The 18,773-nt window shown below is 56.0% G+C and overlaps 1 protein-coding gene across 1 annotated transcript in view; it reads right to left on the bottom strand.

Moving 5' to 3' along the window:
- SARDH (sarcosine dehydrogenase) overlaps positions 1-18,773 on the bottom strand; it is a 58,601-nt gene that overhangs the window by 13,849 nt on the left and 25,979 nt on the right. Inside the window, exons 13-17 of the mRNA XM_004388666.2 lie at positions 18,521-18,634; positions 13,173-13,311; positions 11,668-11,781; positions 6,858-7,005; positions 4,023-4,116 (exon numbers count right to left, since the gene is read on the bottom strand). Of these exons, the coding sequence (XP_004388723.1) occupies positions 4,023-4,116; positions 6,858-7,005; positions 11,668-11,781; positions 13,173-13,311; positions 18,521-18,634 (609 nt within the window). The remainder of the gene's footprint in view (positions 1-4,022; positions 4,117-6,857; positions 7,006-11,667; positions 11,782-13,172; positions 13,312-18,520; positions 18,635-18,773) is intronic.

Raw genomic sequence — 18,773 nt, 5'->3', positions numbered from 1 at the left:
CAGGTCTTTCCCTCCTGTCCCTGGCCCCCGCCCAACTTGCTGTTCCTGGCCCTGTCTCCTGCCCTGCCTGCAGCTCCTGGCCCAGACCTGGGTCTGCGGCTTCTGGCCCTGGTCACTCTAGGCAGCCCTGACCAGAGGCCCCTGGCCGCACAGACACACACATTCCTCCCGCATCTGGTTGGTTCGACTCCAGATGATCCCTCTAAGCACTTGGCCCAGCCCCAGCCCCGGCCCAGAGCTTCTTCACGCTGACGGCTGTGTCGTCAACACACTCTTCAGCCAGCACAAGACATCATTCAGAGAATATGGAATTATCTCTGGGATCAGAGAATTCGGGGTGTCTGGACAGACTCAGAGGAGCCCTGGTGGTACAGTGGTTAAGCACTCGGCTGCTAACCAAAAGGTCAGGAGTTCAAGTCCACCAGCTGCTCCCCTGGGGAAAGATGTGACGGTCTACTCCGGTAAAGAGTTACAGCCTCGGAAACCCGATGTTGTTAGGTGCCATCAAGTCGATTCTGACTCACGGTGACCTACGTACAACAGAACGAAACACTGCCCGGTCCTGCACCGTCCCTATAAGGCAGGATACCCTATGGGCCAGTTCTGCTCTGTTCTATAGGGTCGCTATGAGTTGGAACCACTCGAAGGCAATGGGTTCGGTTTTGGTTTGGGACAGACTCAGGGAACAGCCCAGAAGCCCGAGAGAGGCCTGGAACAGACTCCCCCTCAGAGCCTCGGAATGAATCTGCAGGGCTGAGCCCCTGCTTTGGACTCTGGCCTCCAGAACCGTGAGAGCACACACTTCTGTCGAAGCGGCCCAGTCTGTGTTAGTTCATTACGCAGCCACGGGACGCTAAGGTACCTGGTCACTAAAGGTGAGTCCTCAGCAAATGTTTAAAGGAACAGAAGGTGGTGACATTACACGTGAATAAATAAAGCAGCGTGTTCCGAATGGAGAGCATGAGCCTGCCTGAGCTGACCTGTATAGACGGAGATATGTAAAAAAGTCGGGAGGGGAAGCACTGGTGTGAGCAGCGGTTTTCCCTCAGGGGCGGGCCGGGGGGCAGGAGGGGCTTCACCGACTCACTCATGTATTACCCATTTCCCAGTCTTCTATGAGACAGTGAGGACTGGCACCCTTCAGCCAGCATCTCGGGCAGTCTGCTGCACAGCCTCGCCGCCCCGGTTCCACGGAGGAGAGAAAACCAAGGCTCAGAGGGGTCAAGGGTTACACCCAAGAGGTCAAGCCGGGAAGTGAAGTCTGGCCCTAGGCCCAAGGGACTGCAGACCTGAACTCCTCACCTCCACAGTGAGGGTTGGAAACAGAATAACAGACGTTATTTTAAAAACAATAAAATACTTTTTTTTTTTACAAAACTAATAACCGCCAGCCTGTGACCCTGGGGAGAGAGTCAAGCTGGCCTGAGGCCCCCCGTGCCGAGACCCAGCCGGCTCCTGCATTCCTGCAGGTGAGGACGCAGCCCCGCCAGGCCTGGGGAGGCAGCCAGGCCTGCAAAGGGCCCCCCGGGGAGGGAGGCGGCTGAGCCAATTGTCCAAGAACAAAGTCTGTCTGAACCGCAGCATGGGTGGGAGGGAGGCTTCACACCTGGTCCTTCTCCCCCCAGACACCCCGAGCCACACACAGGCGGAGCGGGGCCAAGCCCAGGCTCACCCGAAGAAGCACAGCTCAGCCTGCTCCTTCCACAAGTCACAGCCGAGGTCTGGTGCAGCACGGACCCTGCAGGGGCCGGGGGTGGGGCCGGGGAGTGCGGTCTGAGCTGCAGCCGGGGCGGCCTGGGGTCAGACTGTGCCGCTCGCCGCTCCCCAGCGTGCCCACCCGCTCTGGTCCAAGCAGGGCGCTCTGCACCAAAGAGGCAGGAAGCAAGCTAGACAGAGACGCCCCCAGCTTCCTGCCCCGTGTGGCCTCTGGAGAAGGAAGGGGCCGAGTGGCGTGGCCCGCCCCGTGGCTCTGTGGTCGTCTTTATCACAGCTCTGGCAGCCTGGCTCCCGCCACCCGCCCTCGCCGAGTTGTTTATTTGCTAAGAGGACCAAGTTGTCCCCCGGACCTCAGCCCCACTGCAGCCAAGACTGCTCTCCTGCCCACGTGCCTCAGCATGTTCCCACCAGCAGCCCCCAGACCAGCATGCAGGAAGTTGACATGGGGGAGGCGCACCCCAAATCCAGCCGTCTGCCTGCTCATCCCCTCCCGGAGACCATTCCGCTTTATTAGCACATTTTGGTGTGCTTTTTATGTCTCATCAGCCGGTGGCCTTGGGCAGGCCGCCCAGCCCCTCCGAGGCCCGCTTTCCTCATCCGCCCCGTGGGTTAACGTTCCTGTCCTGCTGCGGGGTGCGAGTGCCCGGTGCCACACACCTGACCGTCATCACTGTCACCATGACTTACATACCTGGGGACAAACAGGGGATCTCCACAGGGGCGATCCTGCACCCCAGGGGACATTTGACCATGTCTGGGGACATTTGTGGGTGTCATGACTGGAGGTGCTATGGGATCTAGTGGGCAGAGGCCAGGGTGCTGCTAAACACCCTGAAACGCGTAACTCCCACAACAAAAAATATCCAGTGCCGAGGCTGAGAACCTGTAGAACCTTCCTTCTTGTTAAGGGCAGCTCAGAGCAGCGCCTGGCCCACAGGCTGGCCCACGAACCGGGGCTGCTTTTCCTTTCACGGGCGGCTCCTCCCGGCAGCTGGAGAAGTCATGGCAGAGAGCACAATGCTGAGATCGACCCAGCAAGGAACCTGAGGCTCAGGAAAGGCCCAGAGCTGGAGCCAGCACCCACCCTGGGCTGATGGCAAGCCCGTGCCTGGAGCTGGGTGTGATGGAGCCCCGGCACCCACCCCGGGCTGATGGCAAGCCCCTTCCTGGAGCTGGGTGTGATGGAGCCCCGGCACCCACCCCGGGGTGACGGCAAGCCCCTGCCTGGAGCTGGGTGTGATGGAGCCCGGCACCTGACCCCGCCCGCGACCTCAGAGGAGGTGGGCTTCCGCTCCTGCACTTTGCGGAGCTGCAGAGGGGCTGGGGGTAGTTATGGTTTGAATTGTGTCTCCCCAAAACATACATTGTAAATCCTAACCCCTATACCTGTGGCTATAATCCTATTCGGGAATGGGTTTTCTTTGTTATGTTAATGAACAGTATTAGTGTAGGATGTGTCCTGAGTCAATCTCTTTTGAGATAAAAGGGATTCAAAGCAAGCTAACAAGCAGAGATGGGGGAAGAGAGATGCCAGGCCACATGGAGATCACCCAGGAGCAGAAGCTCAAAGAGACAAGGACCTTCCTCCAGAGCCAACAGAGAGAGAGCCTTCCCCTAGAGCCGGCGCCCTGAATTCGGACTTCTAGCCTCCTGAACTCCGAGAAAATAAATTTCTGTTCGTTAAAGCCACCCACTTGTGGTATTTTTGTTACAGCAGCATTGGGTAGCTAAGACAGGGGTGCTCCGGGGAGGGTCTGGCCTGGGCTCCGCTTCAGCAGCCCCTCCCCCACCAGGCCCACATGCCTCATGGGCAGGGTGGGAGGATGGTGGAGAGAGTGGCTGCCTCCACGGAGGACCAGAGACCTGCCGGGAGCACAGCTAGGCAGCTTCCCCAGCCTGTTATTTCCACGGGAGCGGAGGAAATGATGTGTCCTCCGACTTGGGAGGGCGTGCCCACCAGTGCCTTTGAGGAGGGGGATGGCCGAGGGGGCTGTGTGGGGGCAAGGCTGAGGCCACCTTCCCTGGCAGAAGCTTAACCAAGACCTGCCACTTAGGAGGGATGGAGACCCTGGCGTGTGCCAGGCTCAGGGCGAAGTGGGGGTGGCCCACCACGGCCTTGTCCGGGCTTCCCTTCCAGGTTTCCGCTGCCCGACGCCGTTGCCACCTCCTAGCTGAGGGCAGACACCCAGAGAGGTACAGGGCTTGCCAAGGGCACCCAGGCTCCCCAGCCTCAGTCTGGGGTTTGGTCTCTTGCACCAGGCCCCTGCCACCCACAGTCCAGGGCACAGTGGGCCACTGGTACCTACCAGGTGCCCAGCGGCTCGCACCAGCTTGTGGGTGGAGAAGGGGAAGGCCTCGTTGCTCAGGTCCACATCCAGCACTTCCTGGAGAATGGCCCGGCTGTGAGCAAGAACAAAGTCAGTCAGTTAGTCAATCAACCAACAGTCCTGTGTGCCAGGCCCTGGGCAGGGAAGGCACTGGGGACACAGCTGTGAGCAGGACAAGTACCTGTTCTCACGGGCAGCCTGACAATAAACATGCGATTAATAAACACACACCAAGACAAAACAGTCTATGAGCATGCTGATTTTCAGCGGGATAATGACGGGGATGAAACTGCAACGCTAGGCCTACGGAGACCCCAGCTCACAGATGACCCCTCTGTGTGCCCCTAGATGGGCGTTGAGTCAGCCCCCGGCTCATGGCGACCCCATACGCGACGGAATGAAATGCCACCCGACCCTGTGCCATCTCCACGATCAGCTGGGGACGGGACCATTGTGATCCACAGGGTTTTCACTGGCTGATTTTCAGAAGCAGATCGCCAGGCCTTTCTTCCCAGTCCTTCTTAGTCTGGAAGCTCTGCTGAAACCTGTTCAGCATCATTGCAACAGGCAAGCCTCCACTGACGGACGGGTGGTGGCTGAACACGAGGTTCCTTGGCAGGGAATCGAACCTGAGTCTCCCACGTGTGCTCTCTACCAATCTAACGGCCCTAAATCTTAGACTAGGAAGAGCACAGCTTGAGGCCAATGCTCAGGATCCTGCCCCCCAGGCCTCTCCAAGTCTCCATAGTGCACTTCAAGTTCCTCCTGGCCCTCCGCACTCCCACCCCTCCCCTTCCCCTATTGAACTGTTTGTCATCCTTCAGGTCTTGGCTCAGCTGCCACCTCCTCCAGGAAGCCTCCCCTGACTTCCAATCTGGCTGGGATGTCCCTCGTCCAGGGCCCTACAGCCCCGATGTGTCTCCTATCAGGGCACTGTCATGGTAGGGGTGCTTGCCCCCCACTAAACCAGGGGCACCCTGTTCCGACATGCCTGGCACAGAGAGGCGCTCTGAACCTGAGCGACTGAGAACAGCTTGGCTCTGTGCAGCGGGCCTGGCAGCAGAGCTGCCCCCGTTTCCACCCTGCAGAGCGTCCCAACAGGGACCGCAGGATAGGGGGGCCTGCTGCTGCCCAGAAGTGCTGCCAAACCTAGTCCCCACCTCCCTGGAGCTGGAGCTGCCCACCCACACCGGCTGAGGTGCACAGCCGTTGGCAGCCTGCCAGCATCCTTATATAACACTCACCCAGCACCCACACGGCTGCCACCCTGGAGACTGAGACTCACCAGGCTCCAGTCCTCCAGTGCGCAGAAGGGTGGCCACACACAGGACCCAGTGCCTGCAGCCAGGCCTGCTCAGATGTCACCTCGTGCCGGTGTTATTATAGCGCCTCCCCGTCCCCCAACAGCCTTCACCTACATGGCTACACTCAACGGTCGCTCCCAGCCATCAGCTCATGCCCCCTCCTTGAAGCCCCTGCCTCACCTGGCCTCTGGGGCTCCTCGCCCACCAGGCCGCTTCTGCCCCTGCCCAGACCCTCCTACGGTCCCCGGTCACCTCCTGGACCCAGAGCTAGGTGGCCCAGGTTGGGTCTTGGGCCGCTTTGCTCCCTGGCTTCTCTCCCTGCCTTGGCGATCCCGTCTAGTCCTGGGCTGGCGAATCCCATGTCTGGACCTCCAGCCTAGCCCCCGCCCCCACAGCTCCTTCTGCCCCAGCACAAGTGGCACCCCATTAAAGCCCAAGTCCACCTCATGGGGCTACTCTCAGGGTTGGGGGAGACGCTGGCACAGGACGTGGCGAACCACAGGCACTCCACACAAGTGCTTCCACTTCTGTCCCCCTCCCCCTGTCCTCTCCACACCTCAGCAGGAGGGGTCTTTCCGAGGGCACACCTGCTCGGGAGCTCCTTGCCTGTGACCCTGCTGTGGCTCGGTGTGTAAGCTGGCATCCAAGGGCCTTCACAGCCTGATTCCTCTCGGTTGGGCTCAGTAAACACTTACGGAGTGAATGACTGAGCGAAAGCAGGCTCAGTAAACACTTATGGAGTAAGTGGCTGATGGGAGCAGGCTCAGTAAATGCTATGGAGTAAATGACTGAGTGGGAGTAGGCTCAGTAAACACTTATGGAGTGAATGACCGAGTGGAAGCAGGTTCAGTACACTCTTATGGAGTGAATGGCTGAGTGGGAGCAGGCTCAGTAAACACAGAGTGAACGACTGAGTGACAGGTCTATCTGCAGACACTCCCTGCCATTGGAGGTGTTTAAGGGGGATGTCCCACGGAGGACAGTGTCCCTGCCACAAACTCCTGACCCTCTTAGGAGACACACACTGAACACACAGGGAGCTGAACAGATCACCCAAGATGGGACTCTCGGAAGGTTAATTTACCGCGCGGCATCCCCACTCTGGATTTTCATTGGAAACAGAAGAAGGGTCCAGGTGGCAGGCAGAACAGGCTTCGAGATGGCACAGTGTCATTCCTAGATTGCATCAGAGACCCCAGGACCCCGGATGCATGTGAGTCCTCAGACAGACTACCTGTCGAGTTCCATCTGGTTCTCAGACGAAGGACTTTTCTGAAAATGACATATCGAGTGTGGTCTCTGTTGGTTCACAGGGTGTTCAGTTAGCCAGAATGTCCCATTCTGATAAGCACGTGGCTCTGCCAGGCGCCAGGTGAGTGACCGGGCTCCAGGCGCCGCGAGTGACGGGGCTCCAGGCCCCAGGTGAGTGACGGGGCTCCAGGCCCCAGGTGAGTGACTGGGCTCCAGGCCCCAGGTGTGTTCAGGTGTGTGGCCCCTGTCCTCTCCTCACCTGGCTGGCCCCTGGACGCTGATCATGCCCAGGTCCTCGGAGCTGTCAATGAGCTGGCACCGGAACCTCTGATCCTGCAGCACACTGGTGATGTGCGACCAGTTGTGTTGGGCCACGGCCCCGCCCACTGCCAGGTAGTAGCCATCCCCTGGAAGACAAGAACTGGGAGAGAAAAACTGCAGGGGTGGGGAGGTGGGGAAGCAAGGGTCGGGGGGCGAGGCCCTCTTGGTTGAGAACAGAAATGCTCTTTCCTTCAAGGTGAATGACAAAGGTCAGAACTTGGTCACCTTCCCAGAGGCCCGATGCCCCTACCAACCCCCATGGTGACCTTTCCAGGGGCCCAATGCCTGGTCTCCCCCTACCTACCAAACCCCACAGTGACCTTCCCAGGGGACCAGTGCCCAGTCTCCCCCTACCAAACCCCACAGTGACCTTCCCAGGGACCTGATGCCTGGTCTTTCTCTACCAAACTCCAAGCAGGCAGCACCAAATGTAGGTCCCTCACCGGGAGGCAGGGGGACAGGCTCAGGGCAGGGGACCCCTGAGGGCTGCACATGCCCAGGGGCACTTTTCTGGGGTGCGTCCAAGCCTTCCACCCGCTTTTCAGAAGGTTCCTGATCCAGGACAGATTAAGAACTCCTGACTAGAACACCTGACTGGGAAGATTCTAGCTCAGGACTCGGGGTCCGCATCAGCTTCCCACACATGCTGGGCGACCTTAGCACGTCCCTTCCCTCTCTGAGCTCCAGTGTCCTCACTGCCCCTCTTCACTCCAATCTCCACGGCCAAAGGGTCCCTGGGGTGCCTGCCTTGGCCAGAGCAGCAGCTGACTCTTAACCCACGTGGCCATGCCCCCCTCCAGCTCTTCCTGGGGTGGGCCCTATGTGGGGCTCTACACACAATACCCCTGCTCGTCACCACCCACTACCGGGGTGAGGGAAGCCCAGTGCCCATCTGGCTCCAACTCCAGCCTAGGAGCACCACCCTGGCACCAGAGAGCTGAGGGCAGCCCAGCCCAGCCCAGTATCCTGGGAACAATCTGTCCCGGGAGCCACGACCTTAGACCAGCCCCCAGCCTCCAGGCCCTCATCTATAGACGATGGTTAATATGGCTTATTAGGCGGGGATGCTACAAACATCTAGCGACAACCTGGGCTTAGCAAGGTGGGGTGCTCCGGGTGTGGGGAGGGGCCAGGGGAGCCCTGGGCCAAGGGTGCAGCGTGGGCTTCCTTTGCCTCTGCTGTCTATGCGCTCCCCGGCCTGTTCCCCCTCCTCGCTTATTCCGACAGCCCCCCCTCTGCTTAGGAACAGTGGTACCGCTGAATCCCCCGCCCCCCAGTTTCCCATCCTGCAGTGGGGATGTGCCTGGATGAAAGAGCTCAGGGGCCCGGCACACAGGTGGTATCAAGAAGCAGAGCGGTGATGATGACGTGCTCAGCTGATCACTCATGTCCAGGGCCCTGTCCCGAGGGGGCCTCTGCCCCCCACCCCCCGTAGGCACCGTCTACTCCGGGCACCCACCTGGGCTGCTGGGCAAGAAGGGGGGGTGCTTGAGCAGAAGGCAGGCCGAGCCCACCCTGAGCCCGCCCTGCGGGGCTGTGGGCAGACAGTTGGGGCTGGAGGATGCGGCAGCCCTGGGAGGCAGCTCGGGAGGGAGGCCTGGGAGGCTGGGGCACCCTCTCATCGCCTGCCCCCTGCCTGCCCCCCCACAGCTCCAACAGCAGTGGAACAACATGTCACAGTGATAATGGCACAGCCACCTACTTTAATTGAAAAATAGCTGTGCCTCTCTCCTTCCCCGGCAGGGGAGGGAGCCTCTGCCGGCAGAGAACTGTAGGTTGTGGGATGGCCAGGCTCTGCAGGGAAGGGCCCCGGCTGGACTAGGCCACTCAGCCTGGAAGCTTGAAGCTGGGACCATACCCTTCATCCCAGGGACCCTAGCTGGGGAGTGCAAGGAGCAGAAAGTGCGTGCTTGGTCTTCCCAGCCAAGACCTCCAGCAGGGGCTAGCCCTGATCACCCTCCTCCTGTCCTGTCCAGGTGAGCCCCCTGGGGCCTTCTCGATCTTGTCACCCCACGTGCTACGTGCGCCTCTTCTCCCCCAATTCTGCCTGTCCCTCCAGACCCAGCTCAAAGCCCTCTGCCTTCAGGAAGCCTTCCTTGAGCACCTCTAGGTAAATGGCGTCCCAACCCCTGGGGCCACGCACAACTCCCACACACCTCAGCCAGGACCACGTCCACACAACTCAATCAGGACCACGCCCACACACCCTGGCCAGGATCATGCCCCCACACTTCAGCCAAGGCCAGGCCCCCACATCTGGGTCAGGACTACGCCTGTACACGTAGTGTTCTATGAACTGTGGGCTGGGGAGGAAGACCTGCTTCCCAAATCCCCGCCACATGCTCCTTTGGAGATCCCACCGCATTGCTATTCCCCCTCTCCCCAGGACACTGTCTTGGGAAAGGCGCAGGCCTGGCACTGGAACAGCCTGGCCCAAATGCTGGTTCTGTTGCTCTCTGGTCTCACCTCTCACTTTTTTAAGCCTCAGTTTCCGTATCTGTAGAACGGGCAGAACCACAGCACCTGTGCCACAGGGCTATTGAAAAATCCATCATGGCACTAGCCAGGCTCTGTCAAGGACTGTCCCTCCCTTTCTCCTCTTGAAAGTAATGAGCACAAAAGGGGGTAGGAGCCAAAGAGACCACCTGTTCCCAAAGGCTCCCCCCACACTGGGCTGGGGTACCACACGGTACTGGGGTTCCTGACATCCTGAGGAGCCAAGTCTCCCCCAGCATCCTCAGCCCCATGCTGGACAGACAGATGCTCCCCAAACCCCCACCCCCAGACACACACACACTGTGATGCTCAGGTCCCTGGACCCCATGGGCCCCAGCCTGCCTGTGGCCATCTGAGGCTGCTCCCAGGAGGGCATGAGAATGACCGAGGCTGCCGGGTGCCTGAAGAGACAGTGGCTGGACCTGGTCTCCTCTGGGCCACCGTCCCCAGTCACACCCTGAGCCCTGGGCCAGTTGGCAGCGCAGGGTCCGGGCCGAGGCAACGGGCAGATGGGGCAGGACCAGTCAGTCAGGAAGGGCTGAGCCTCCCCGCTGCCCACTGCTGCATCGCTGGACTGTGGCTGGCGCTCGGGGCTGCGGACTTTTCATTCTGCCATTGTCTGTATTGTCAGAATGTTCACCATGAGCATGAATTCTTTTTTGTAATATTTTAAAAATCAGTACAGATATCTCACATTACATTTAAGATGGACACCTTTTGCATACAGCCTGATCAAATGGCAATGACCACATGCTTTCGACTTATTCGTGATCCGATGTAACAGTATAATTCACACAGGCACAAATCACAAGCGTATGTAACTCACATGCATATTCATAGCGGGAACGTAAGGCTTTTAAACCTAAAAATAAACCAGATTCTACGCCTGGTTTTCTCACTTTGCCTGTCCCAGAACGGCGGCTCCCTCCTAGGTCCGGCCCGCCAGCACACATTCTTGCCGGTCCAATGCCCAAATGTGTAAACCACCCAGCAGGCAGTCACTTCATCTCACCAGAGGGGCCGCCATCTGGGCAAACCTGCTCTCGAACCAGTTAGCACCTTCCCCTCCCTCTCTCCAGACCCTGCTTCCCCCGCCCCAGGTTACAACACGTGCTCAGTGCTCTTCGGCGCAGGGACCCACCAGAACCCACTGGAACCCACCAGAAGGGTGTGTCACTGTCCACTGGTGGGGGGCAAAACTCAGTGTATAAAGCACTTTCATGACAACGTCCCCCGTGAGTGGGGGACTAGCAAGTCCCCATTCCCAGAGGGGGAAACTGAGGTTCAGGGAGGTCGCTCCCAGCCCTCTTGGCCCACAGCAGCCCTGGGCGAGGGGGGTCCTCCTGTCACCATTTCACAGACAGGGAAACTGAGGCTCAGAGAACCAGGTCACAGGGCTGTCGGTTAAATGACTGTCAGTGCAGAGTCCTGTCTAGTGTCAGGCGGCGGCCAGGCTCTCTGACTGGGCTGAGCCCTCCTGGCGGGCCATGATCCTTTCCCCAGAGGGCACATTTTGGTGGCGAGCCCCACAGCTGACACCTCTCCCCTCTGCAAATCCAGTCTCTCAGAAACCAGAACGTGTCCCACTGTCTGCAAACCTCAGCTGGTGTTCTCAGTCCCTGAAGGAGACAAGTTACAGGCCTGGGGATGAGGTTGCTCCTGTGTGAACCGGGGGACAGGGCCACGGAGTCAAAGTAATGGGAGGCAGACGTTGCCTCTGGGTAGTAGTCAGGGCTGTGCAAACAAGGAATGACAGGTACCAAGCTCCCCATCACTGGGGGCATACAAGCAGAAGTGGAGGGGCTGCGGAGGGCAGTCCAAGTATCAGCCTAGCTATCCTCAAAGAACTCTTCCAGGCCTGATGCCAGGAGTTATGTGGGCACTGAGAAAGCTGGGGGAGCATAGATACTGGTAGCAGAAAGAAGCTAACTCCTCTGAGTGGGAGGCAGGGCCTTAGGCTCAGTGCACTGTTCCAGGCAGCAGCGCTGAGCACACCCACACGGCTCCAAAACACCGCGGTGCAGACAGGTTCAAAGACATAACCACTGAGTGCACCAGGCTGCGGCATCGCTGCCTGTACGACGCCTGCAGTCAGCGGAGGCAGACCTCTGACTTCCCAGTCCCTGATCATGGCGGGCATTGGAGCTAATTACAGAGCAGCCCAGCCCCCTGTGTCCTGCCGTCAGAGCCCACCCTGTTACTGGAGCAGGGCTGCAGCCAGGGCCCCCTGCACCCCTAGAGGCCTCTCTTACCTTCAAAGGTGGGGGCCAGTGTGGGGGCCTGGAGCCCGGGGTCCAAGCGGCTGACGGTCAGGTCACTCTCTGTACCTCCTCGACGGTTCAGCATGCAGGTGTACACTGTCGAACCTGGGGGCAGGGAAACACCCAGGTCTGTGCTGGACTCAGAGAACGTGAGCCGCCACAGCAGTGGTGAGCTCCTCATCATAGAAGAGAGTCACAGAGGCTGGGTCACCACCCAGCAGGAAGTGCCCATAGGAAGTGACCTCGAAGGACCCCTCAGCTCTGGGATTCCATTATGACTGCATGTCCCCGAGAGGGCCAACAACAGGCAGCTCCCCTCACATTCTCATCACGGGAGGAGGCAAGAATCAGACGGAGGCTTCCTTCTTCTTGAAATGCCTTTCCACTGACTCCTCCCATTTTGTCCCCTCACCCTGAGACTGTCGTAGGGACAAGACTCATGTTTTATTCATGTTGGTGCTTCAGCACCTAGCACTGCACCTGCTTCACCAGAGGCTCGATGAATTTCTGTTGAATAAATGAGTATGTGGATGGAAGATGGAGGGGCATAGAGGGCTGGTCGACGGGTATTGGCTGAGTGGGTTGTGGGTGAGTGGATGGGAGGGTGGGGGAATAGATGGATGGATAGGCAGGGGGATGAATGTGTGGATGGATGGGTGGATGGATGAATAGGGGGATGAGTGGGTAGATGGATGGGTAGATGGATGGGCAGGGGATGAACGGCTAGATGGATGGGTGGATGGGTGGGTAGGGGAATGGATGGGCAGAAGGAAGAATGAATGGATGGGCAGGGGGATGAATGGCTAGATGGATGGGTGGATGGATACGTAGATGGACAGGTGGATGGATGGATAGGTGGATGGGTGGAAGTATGGGTAGATGGGTGGCTAAGTGGTTGATTAATGGTAAGATCAATAGAGGGTGGGTAGGAGATGCATATGCGAGTGAGTAGGTGGCTTGATTGCTTGGTTGGCTGGATGGGGTTGAGTGAGTTTTTTGTGTGTAGATCAAAGGGTAAGATGGAGGATAAGCGAAGAAAAAGGAGGTCACTATCCCAAATATTACAGGGAACTTATATTCATATTTACTATTTATCCTGCATTTTTTTTTTGGTCATGTCTAGCAATCCTATCTGAGGAGGTCATTCATTCCAGTGGGGAGGGCAGCTGCGTCCCCCCTCCCCCATCCTGGGAGACATGAGGGTCAGCTGCCTTGAATTCTTTCTGGAATCAAGCAAAAAAAGGGAGGGAATATGAGGTGAAGGAGGGATGGCGGGGCAGAAGAAGGCGGTGAGGTCCTCGGGCCTGGGGCTTGGTGATGAGAAAGGCCAGGCCCTGGCCAGAAGGGACTGGACCGAGGGGCCCAGGGCCAGCCTGAGAGGGAGGAGTAACAGGCTGCAAGATCCCAGCAGGGGCAGGGTTGGCTTGTCACCTTCTCAGTGCCTGGGACTGTGTCCACGGTGCCCTACCTGCCACTGAGACGTGGGAGCTCCATACCTGGGGGCCGGCTGACATCGGCGGAGAAGAGCCAGTCTGCAGCCTTCCTCGCATCTGGTCCCACCAGGTAGAACTTCCCAAAGTAGGACATGTCAAACACGGCAGCGGCCCCTCTGCAAGCCAGACACTCCTTCCTGATCTGGAAGTCCAGGGAGTGGGGATGCCGTGGGGGGTTTTGAGTGTGCATTCTCCAAAAGAACACGGGGGCTAGTGCTCTCTCCAGCACACCTGCTCTGACACCCCTTCTTCCCCTAGTAAAGCTTCCTGTTGCCAAGTCCCTTCCAAGCTCTAGAGCACATCCTGACACATTCTACGGAACCTTCTCTAGAACAGATCATATGCTAGGCCATAAAACAAGCCTCCATAAACTCAAAAGGATTAAAATCAAGCAAAGCATATGCTCTGACCACAATGGGATTAAATTAGAAACCAGTAACAGAAGGAAAACTGGGAAATTCACAAATAAGTGGAAATTAAACAACACTGTCTTCGTCATCTAGTGCTGCTATAACAGAAATACCCCAGGTGGATGGCTTTAACAGAGAGAAGTATACTTCCTCACAGTAAAGTAGGCTAAAAGTCCAAATTCAGGGCATCAGCTCCAGGGGAAGGCTTTCTCTCTCTGTTGGCTTTCTCATCAATCTCCCCTTGGACTAGGAGCTTCTCCGCACAGGGACCCCAGGTCCAAAGGATGCGCTCTGCTCCCAGCACTGCTTTCTTGGTGGTATGAGGTCCCCTCTCTCTACTTGCTTCCCTTTTCTTTTTATCTCTTGAGAGATGAAAGGTGTCACAGGCCACACCCCAGGGAAACTCCCTTTACATTGGATCAGGGATTTGACCTGGGTAAGGGTGTTACAATCCCACCCTAATCCTCTTTAACATAAAATTACAATCACAATTAGAGGACAACCACACCATACTGAGAATCATGGCCCAGCCAAATTGATGTACACATTTTTGGGGGGACATAATTCAATCCATGACAAACACCCTCCTAAATAACCAACGGATCAAAGAAGAAATCATAAAGGGAATTAGAAAGTACTTTGAGACAAATGAAAACAAGAACAATATGCCAAGACTTAGGGGAGTCAGCTAAAGCAATGCTGTACATGCTTATCTTAAAATAAGAAAAGAGATCTCAAATCTAACCTTCCACCTTTAAGAAACTAGAAAAAGAAGAACAAGCTATACACAAAGCAAGCAGAAAGGAAGAAATAATAAATATTAGGACAGAAATAAATAAAATAGAGAACAGAAAACAATGAGAAAATCTGCAAAACAAAAATTTGATTTTTCAAAAATGAACAAAATTGACAAACCTTTAGCTAGACTGACCAAGAAAAAAGAGAGAAGACACCAATTACTAAGATCAGGAATGAGAGTGGGGACATCACTACACACCTCACAGAAATAAAAAGGAACAACGGTATATTATAACTATGAAACAATAAATTAGATAACAACATGAAATGGACAAATTCCTAGAAAGACACAAATTACTGAAACTGACTTAAGAAGAAATAGAAAATCTGAATAGACCTATAACAAGTAAACAGACTGAATCAGTGATTTAAAAATCCCTTACAGTAAAACCCCAGGTCTAGATGGCTCCACTGGTGAATTCTACCAAATATTCCAAGAAGAATGAAAGCCAATCCTTCATAAATTCTTCCAAAAAGTAGCAGAGTAGGAGACACACCCCAGTTCATTCTATGAGCCCTGATGGCAAAATCAGACAAAGACAACAGAAGAAAACTGCAGATCAATATCCCTGTGGACACAGACACAACAATACTCCACAAAACACGAGCAAACCAAATCCAACATATAAAAAGAATTACACACCATGATCAAATGAGCTTTATCCTAGAAATATAACGTAGGTTTAACATCCAAAAATCAACTCATGCAATTAAAAAAAACAAACATTGCCATCAAGTCGATTCCAACTCAGAGTAACCCTATAGGATAGGGTAGAACTGCCCCCTAGGGTTTCCAAGAGTGTAAATCTTTACAGAAATAGATTGCCATATCTTTCTCCCACGGAGCAGAGTGGCTGGTGGGTTCAAACCGCTGACCTTTTGGTTAGCAGCTGAGCACTTTAACCACTGTGACACCAGGGCTCCTTAATTAACATGGTACACCCCGTTAATAGAATAAAGGACAAAACCTATAGCATCATCTCAACAGAAGGAGAAAAACTATTTGGCAAATCTCAACACTCTTTCATGATGAAAAACACACAACTAGGAATAGGCGGGAACTTCCTTGACCTGATAAAGGGAATCTACAAAAAACCTACAGCTAATATCACATATAATGGTGAAAGACTGAATGCTTTTCCCCTAAGATCAGGAACAAGACAAGGATGTCCACACTCAAGACTCTTATTCAACATTGCATTGGAGGTTCTAGCCAGGACAATTAGGTGATTATTTTATGTCAGGAGTCTGCATTGTCTCTTCCAACCCTCGGAAGTAGATCACCAGGCCTTCCTTCCACAGGCCCAGCAGGTAACGAACTCACATACTCAAGTGACCTCTAAGGCCCAGGGGAGACCCTGTTGTGCTCATCTCTTCCCAGCTCATTCTGTGATGTCACGTTGGTGGATGGCGCTCAGCCACAGCAGGCGTATTTGTTGTTGGTGTTAGGTGCCGTTGAGTCGGTTCCGACTCATAGCGACCCTGTGTACAATAGAACGAAACACTGCCCGGTCGTGCGCCATCCTCACAATCGTTATGTTTGAGCCCATTGTTGCAGCCACTGTGTCAATCCATCTCATTGAGGGTCTCCCTCTTTTCCACTCACGCTCTACTTTACCAAGCATGATGTCCTTCTCCAGGGACTGATCCCTCCTGATGAATGCAAAAGCTGGACAATGAATAACGAAGACCAAAGAAGAATTGATGCAGTTGAATTACGGTGTTGGCAAAGAATACTGACTATACCATGGACTGCCAGAAGAAGGAAATCCTAAAGGTCGGCAGTTCAAATCCACCAGGTGATCCTTGGAAACTCTATGGGGCAGTTATACTCTGTCCTACAGGGTCACTGTGAGTCAGAATCAACTCGACAGCAGTAGGTTTGGTTTGGTTTTGGCCAGAAGAAAGAACAAATCTGTCCTGGAAGTAGTACAGCCAGAATGCTCTTTAGAAGCAAGGATGGGGAGTACTTTGGACATGTTATCAGGAGGAGGGCATTTACACCATGGAAATTGGCAAACAATACAGATGGGGTTTTTCAGTGCACCGTGATGCCTGTTCAATTCCTAAGCCCCAGATGCTGTTACTCCCGCCAGACATCACTACCCCTTATGGAGCTTCTGCTCTGTGATTCGCTGGGAGCAGCCTTTGCTGATGCTGCTGGGGCTGCAGACCACAGCCAAAGCCAGCTTCTAGCTGAGGCTCGTGTGCTGGGCTGGGGACGATGCCAGCGCTGAAAACAAGCGCAGTTTTTGTGCGTTAGGACTATTTGGGCACGTTTGTGGAGGATGCATGAAGCCACATAGCCAACTTGGCTTCTCCTCAGATCTCCCACATCCTTGAGGGCCAGAACGTCCGACAGGCTTTAGACACTACACACAGGAGGTGCCAGACAAGCACACTCACCCCCACCACAGAGGCTGCCTTGAGGAGCTCAGGCACTGAGAAGGGCTTTGTGACACCCATCCTCCTGCTTTCATTCAGAAGGCCCCTCCTCCAGCACCTTTGCCAGGTATGTTACCACTAAAGCAAGTTTTGGGGCAAATGGTGGGAATAAGCGTTCCCACCCTCCAATGAAAGGAGTCCCGTCTGGTGCACAGGGTTAACAAGCTCAGCTGCTAAATGTTGGAGGTTTGAGTCCACCCAGAGGCACCTTGGAAGAGAGGTCTGGTGATCTACTTCTGAAAAATCAACCATTGGAGTCCCTATGGAGCTGTTCTACTCTGACACATGTGGGGTTGCCATGAGTTGGAACTGACTCCAGGGCAACTGGTACCCTCCAATGAAAACCCTACGGATCACAATGGTCCGATCCACAACCGATCATGGGGCTGGCACAGGACTGAGCAGTGTTTCGTTCCATTGTGCATGGGGTCACCATGAGCTGGGCGCTGACTTGACCACAGCTAACAACAACAACCCTCCAGGACCTGGGGCCCAGTGCAAAATGAAAGTGGGACCCTTGTTCAAAATTTGTGATGACTTTCAAGACGGCTGCAGCGGAGCCTGGAAGCCGGTCTGCCACCCTCCACCATGGGCATGGCAGAGGCACCAGAAGGCCTCATGATGCTTCCAGGCGATCCCTGGGCTCCAGGGACCCCCAGGGTGAGGCCTGGCTCTGCAACCCCATCAGGTACAGTGGAGGGCTTTCACCCCCTCTCTCCAGCAACATACGTCGAAACAAAATCAACGTTCTCTTTGGAGATGGCTTTGCAAAATGGCCGGCAGGCTCTAGGTGGAAGCTAGTAGTGTTCTTTCTGCAAAAGCTGCCTGAAAGAACATTCCTGTAAGGTGGGAAAGCCTGGCCCCCAGACCTTGTCCCCTCTGACCCAGTGGAAGTTGGAGCCAACCCTGGGGGTGCTGATGAGGCCCCGGAACCCCACCTGGCCAGCCTGGCCGTTCAGCCTTCCCAATCGCACCACCGCCCCCCCGGAGCAGGAGGGGCATTGAGCAGATCAGGACTGCGGAGCCCGGCGCTGGATCCAGTGCTGCCTCCCGGGGGCCATCTGGGGGCCGAGCACTGGACCATTGGGCCATCTGGCTGGGCTCTGCTTCCCTTTGTGGAGGGGACCATGATGTGTCCAAGAGGATCATGGGAAAGTGGGCTGCAGGCATTGTTCTTCCTGAAATGACCTTATCTGGATCTACTATGCAAGAACTGGGCCTAAGGCCATGGGGCCCACTGCACCCCACCCCAGAAGAGGCACACCCCTACCCAAACAGCTGACGGCGTCAGGCAGCTCTCGGAGTGCAGAGCGAACCTGGCTCAGAGAGGGGAAGCCCCTGGCCTGGGCTCACACAGCCGCACTTAGCCTGCTGCCTTGGGCAACACGTACCCTCAGGCCTCTCTTGACTGCACCTTCAGTCTCGGCACAGATGGGGAGGAGAGAAAACATCCCATGATTTCTCCTCAAGACTGTCTCAGCAATCACAGGGGAGTACAGAGCCCAACAGACCCAGTGGGGGCCCCTGCAGGACCAGGGAGGGCCAGCCCCCAGAGGAAGGTAACTCCTGTCTCCACGTGGGGATGGGCTCCCTGCCCCCACAGGAATGTAACTCCTGTCCGCGTGTGGGGATGGGCCCCCAGCCTGCACCTAAAGGTAGCCCAAGTCCCTGTGTGGGGTGGGGCTCCCATGTACTCACAACATCCTGGTGGGGTGGGAAGTCAAAGGTGTACTCATCCCCCAGCAGCCTGTTGTAGGCGTAGTCCTTGCGCACCTGGTGCCCGTAGGCCCCATAATAGTCGTAATCGAGGACCTGGGGACAGAGGACGGTGCCATCACCGGTCACCCCTCCTCCCCTCCCTCCTCCCCTCCCTCCTACCCCTGGAGACAGAGGACAGTGCCATCACCGGTCACTCCTCCTCCCCTCCCTCCTCCCCTCCCTCCTACCCCTG

Source organism: Trichechus manatus, unplaced genomic scaffold (genome assembly GCF_000243295.1).
Source record: "Trichechus manatus latirostris isolate Lorelei unplaced genomic scaffold, TriManLat1.0 scaffold00214, whole genome shotgun sequence".
Lineage (NCBI taxonomy): Eukaryota > Metazoa > Chordata > Mammalia > Sirenia > Trichechidae > Trichechus > Trichechus manatus.
This window is presented reverse-complemented; position numbering and strand designations above follow the sequence as displayed.